At 46.2% G+C, this 4,896-nt stretch overlaps 1 protein-coding gene across 1 annotated transcript; it reads left to right on the forward strand.

Annotated features, from left to right (window-relative positions):
* The first annotated feature begins 283 nt into the window (after window positions 1-283).
* Window positions 284-4,199, forward strand: aamp (angio-associated, migratory cell protein). The gene is made up of 11 exons (XM_068719791.1): window positions 284-582; window positions 976-1,104; window positions 1,191-1,310; window positions 1,387-1,526; window positions 1,844-1,988; window positions 2,081-2,164; window positions 2,655-2,770; window positions 2,888-2,982; window positions 3,077-3,167; window positions 3,267-3,421; window positions 3,508-4,199. Exons 1-11 carry the CDS (start codon window positions 492-494, stop codon window positions 3,581-3,583), a joined length of 1,242 nt encoding a protein of 413 aa, XP_068575892.1. The 5' UTR covers window positions 284-491; the 3' UTR covers window positions 3,584-4,199.
* The last annotated feature ends 697 nt before the right edge of the window (window positions 4,200-4,896 follow it).

The raw sequence follows: 4,896 nt of genomic DNA on the forward strand, positions 1-4,896 counted from the left end.
CCATCATTATTAGTAGTGCTACAGTCTCATCCAAAACGCAACAAAACAGATTAGTTTATTGTTAATGTTTATGTTTATGAGGAAAAATGACACAATAAGAGGTCGAAGCATCTTTATAAATCATCTCCAGGCTTTTAAACATCCTCCAAACTGGTTTAACAGTATTTTCTGAGCAGTATTATAATTTTTGCACAGCACCGCCATCTTGTGGTCACGGAGTGGAATGACGCTGAAGTCGTTGCGACCACGTCCCTACGTCATCATCGCGCGTCTGTCTCTGAAGTCTCCGCAGCATGTGAAGATAACATGGGGAGGCAGTTCATTTGACATTTAACGACTGTTATATTGATATTCACATAAAACAGTGTAACCATTAACCGATTCTGTCAGCGGTTAGCTAACAGTCAGAGTCCGGTTAGCTAACGTTAGCTTTACTCGCGCGTGTTATACTACTTTTCGGTTGTTTTGCTAGCGTTTAGCCCGCTAACAGCATGGACAACACGCAGGAAAATACGGTTGATCTCCACGGAGATGAGGAAATTATAGAAGTGATCGACCTCAACGAGATGGAGCCTGATCCCGGTTGGTTGGAAACTGTTTACAACTCTGCTGCAAGTCACTTTTGGCAGCATGTTTACGTTTGGCCACACCTGTGTCAGGCTAGAGATTTGTTTTTGATAACTGGAACGAATATCAACCAAACTGAACTTTCTGATTGAAGTTTGAGGGCGTAGCTCAGGATGTGTGGGGCTTTATTTCATTTATCACACCACTGTTACTTTATCAGCATCACTCACTTTGTTTTTATTTGTCCCTAAATGCTCTTGTATAGTATCTATTCTCTTATTTTAGTTTATGTACCTTTTGTTATTTAGTTTCTATTCTTATATATATTAAATGATGTATTTGTACTGCTGCAGCAACCGAATTTCATTAATCTTAATGTTTCATTTTCTCTCTTTCTCTCTCACAAAGATGATTTGGCTGATGACTTGGAGGACGTCGACTTTGAAGACGCTGGAGACGACGACGAAGGCTGGGAAACCGACAACGAGATGGAAGAGGACCAAGATGACAGCGAGCTCACCTTCTCCAAACACAACGGTAGCACCTCGCCCTGATTTCATGCATCAGCAGGCAGATCCAGTGTGTTCAACTTCTAAATGGCTTTTTTTTTTTTTTTTGTCCAGGCTCCGTTTTTTGCGTGAGTTTGGATCCTGCGACGAACAGCATGGCCGTAACAGGAGGGGAGGACGACAAGGCCTACGTGTGGAGGGTGAGCGACGGAGAAGTTCTGTTGGAGTGCACCGGTGAGTGTTGGAGGCTGCGATGCACGATCCAAGCTGCGTGTGCAGAAGCCGTCATTTTCCCTTTTTGTTTCCACAGGCCACAAAGACTCTGTGACGTGCGCCGTGTTCAGCCACGACTCCTCCATGGTGGCTTCCGGCGACATGAGCGGCATGATTAAAGTCTGGAAAGTAGAAACCAAAGAGGAGGTCTGGTCCTTCGAAGTGGGCGATCTGGAGGTGAGGAGGGAAAGAGCGCAATCCAATAATAGGCTTCTGCATCAGCAGGGACGCGTGTCTGTTTAGTTTGTGCATCTGTAAGCACTTGTGAAAAGTCTTTTTTATGTGGGCTGAAGGAATTTATGAGCGAGTAAGAGGGGATGACCGCCCAGGCTGAGAATTTGTGGTCTTGTGGAGGAAGTGACGGATCAGACATTCTCCTCTCCCTCAACCCCAATGGCTCAATCTTGCCCTTTTAGATCTGCTTTTTGGCTACCAGTAGCAAACTCTCTAAAGCAGCTGTTGTGTTGTGGTTGTCTCCCCGGCTTCCTCCTCAGTGGTTGGAGTGGCATCCCTGCGCTCCGGTGCTGCTGGCGGGGACAGACGACGGCAACGTGTGGATGTGGAAGATCCCGTCAGGAGACTGCAAAACCTTCCAGAGTTCTGCATGCCAGGCCACCAGCGGCAAAGTCCTCCCCGATGGTGAGGGATGTCGAAATACAAGACACAAATTCACTCTCAGAAATAATCTGGAGACATCCTCCTCAAAAGTCTTGACGTGAAAATGTCCCCAGGTAAACGGGCTGCGGTGGGTTACGAGGATGGAACGGTCCGCGTGTGGGATCTGAAGCAGGGAAACGCCGCCCACGTCATTAAAGGTGAGTCTGGCAGCTCAAAGCTTCATCCTGCTGCTTTCCTACATTTAAGGTTTTTAGTAGATTTGTGTTATCTAGATGAGAGAGAGGCAGCATTTCAAAATCTATTTTTAAAAGAATTGAGACGATTTATTTTAGAGCGTGTTAAGAGGAAGGACCTGATTCTCTGGAGGAGTTTTCACGTGACCGGGCCGCTCCAGCCCCGATGGGAAAGTCATTCTGCCATTTATTGTGATGATGAGAAAGAGTTAAAAGAGGTCATTGCTTCATGGAAAACAACAGTAAATAAAAAGCCAGGAAGGGAAACTCTGAACGTATCAGCCATTAATCAAATGCAGAGTTACAGCCTAATAAAACTCTATTATATAAGACTCTGTTTTTGGAATCGGCCCTGATTTAAAAATGGTCCGTGATCCACAATACAGACCGTATCTGACCCGGAGAACTCACATCGCCGTCCCGTGAATGGATTTGCTTTTGTCTCGTTCCACAGGTCAGGACGGACACAAGGGGGCGCTCACCTGCCTGGCGTGTAACAAGGACGGCTCTCTGGTGCTGACCGGTTCCGTGGACGGGTTTGCCAAACTCGTCAACACCGCCACAGGCAAAGTGGGTGTCCGGAAAGATGGAGAAGGAAGCTGTGTGCAGTAACGAAAGCACAGGCGCATTGTCTCGATGCTGTTTTTTTGTAAGCGCTCTAACCTCTGTGTCGCTTTGCGTGTGAAGGTGGTCGGAGCGTTCTCGCTGGAGGGCGGCAAAGCCAAAGGGTCCAAAGAGGAAACGGAATCCAACTCTGTCGAGTCTGTGGGATTCTGCAACATGTGAGTTGTGAAGCGTCGTCTTTGAACAACATCTCAAATTTCTCAAGCTCGCTGCGTATTCAATCATTCGTCTCTCTCGCTTGTCCTTTCCCAGCCTGCCTCTCGTTGCTGTGGCCTACCTGGACGGGACTCTGGGCATATACGACCTCGCCACACAGGTCCTGAGGCACAGGTGCCATCACGAGGTACCGCGCGGCACAGACTCTTTGTTTAGTTGAGCTCACAGAGAAGCAGCAGAAGAAGAAGAACCGTCTTGTTTACATTCCTGTCTTGTGTTCCTCCAGGCTGGCATCGTTCACCTGCAGTGGGAGGAGTCTTCTTCTGTGGTGTCCACTTGCTGCTTAGACGGAGTGCTGCGCCTGTGGGACGCCCGTTCTGGCGCCATTGTGTCCGAGTACCGCGGCCACACTGCCGAGATCCTCAACTTCACCATCAACAGGTGCGACTTTGCTTCGTCACTATTTCTAGATCGTCTTTTTTTTGTTCCTTCAATCACTAAATTCGTTTTTCTTTTTTCTCCTCCAGGGAGGCGTCTCTCGCAGTGACCGCGTCAGGAGACCACCAGGCGAAGGTCTTCTGCCTCCAGAGACCCGACCGGTAAAGAGAGCAGCAAGAAGACCGGAGGAAATGCAGCAGAGACATTTCACGAACAAGACTTTTTGTTCTCTTAACACTCGAGAACATGCTTCCCCTCGCCCTCAGGATTTTCAAACGTGTGGTCTTGCCATCGTATCTGACCTGCTTTAGTGGGATTGTAGCATCCAAACGATCACTTGTCCCGTTTTCATCAGGACTTTAAGATAATTCAAGAAACTGAAAGAGAAAGAAAGAGTTTAAAACAAGCTGTTGCTCGTTATTTTCTTAAGTACGCTGTTCAAGAATCTGAGACACTAAACTAAACAGAGTCAAAGAAAGATTCATTACAGTGGCTGTTGTTTGACATCCCTTTTAATGTTCCTTTGGTCTTAGTTAGAAGTTGTTCCATAATTGTTTTTTGTCCTAGTTTACTCACTAAGGGGGTATATGTGTGTGTGTGTGTGTGTGTGTGTGTGTGTGTGTGTGTGTGTGTGTGTGTGTGTGTGTGTGTGTGTGTGTGTGTGTGTGTGTGTGGTCTTCCAGCTCTCAGACACATTGTTCAGGAATTGTCTCGCCATGTTTTTGATGTAAATACAACATAATAAATAATTGCCTTTCTTTGGGGCTAATGGCTACCCTCACCTCTTCAAACACTTCGTCTTCATCTGATAACATCGTTTATACTCGTGTGGGTCACGTGACGTTGTGGAGTGGCTGAGAAAGTGGGCTCTTAACTTGTTTAGACTGGTTTGATTCAGTTTGAACCCTGATCTGTTTTATCCATCTCATCGGATATGAGTAACGGGAGGAGTTGAGTCAGTCTACAGACGACAGGACCCTTAAAGTTTCCCAAAAACAACAGCCGAGATATGACTCGAGGTAGAGATTTGAAAAAGGGAAGCTGGAGAGTAGCACCAAATGCGTAACAGCCGGTCTTTAATACCAAATTAAGGTTGTTATCGTTTAATAGATGAGGTTATATTTAGCCCCCGGTGACCCGCTACCACACAAATACTATTAGGAGCTTCATTAAGTCATCACTCCTGTTTAATGTCACATTTATCTTCCTGTCCTCCCACTGCAATGACAAACATACAGGATGTTTGTTGTGCTCCGTGAGATTAACTTTAAAATAGACCAAAGCTGCTGTTTGTACTCGACCAACGAGAACAGTCCTTTTAAACGTCCTTTACTGTGGTTTGCTCCACGCGAACATGTTCTCTCTGGTGTTAGACGTACAAACAATGCTCAAGAATAAATACACACTCAATCGTTTTAAAAGTCTTGTTTCAAGGCCAAAACCTGCTCCTCCCGTTGAACTCTATTGTTCTGATATTT

Source organism: Cebidichthys violaceus, unplaced genomic scaffold (assembly GCF_023349555.1).
Source record: "Cebidichthys violaceus isolate CVI_PGR_0920_01 unplaced genomic scaffold, fCebVio1.0.p SCAF_24, whole genome shotgun sequence".
NCBI lineage: Eukaryota > Metazoa > Chordata > Actinopteri > Perciformes > Stichaeidae > Cebidichthys > Cebidichthys violaceus.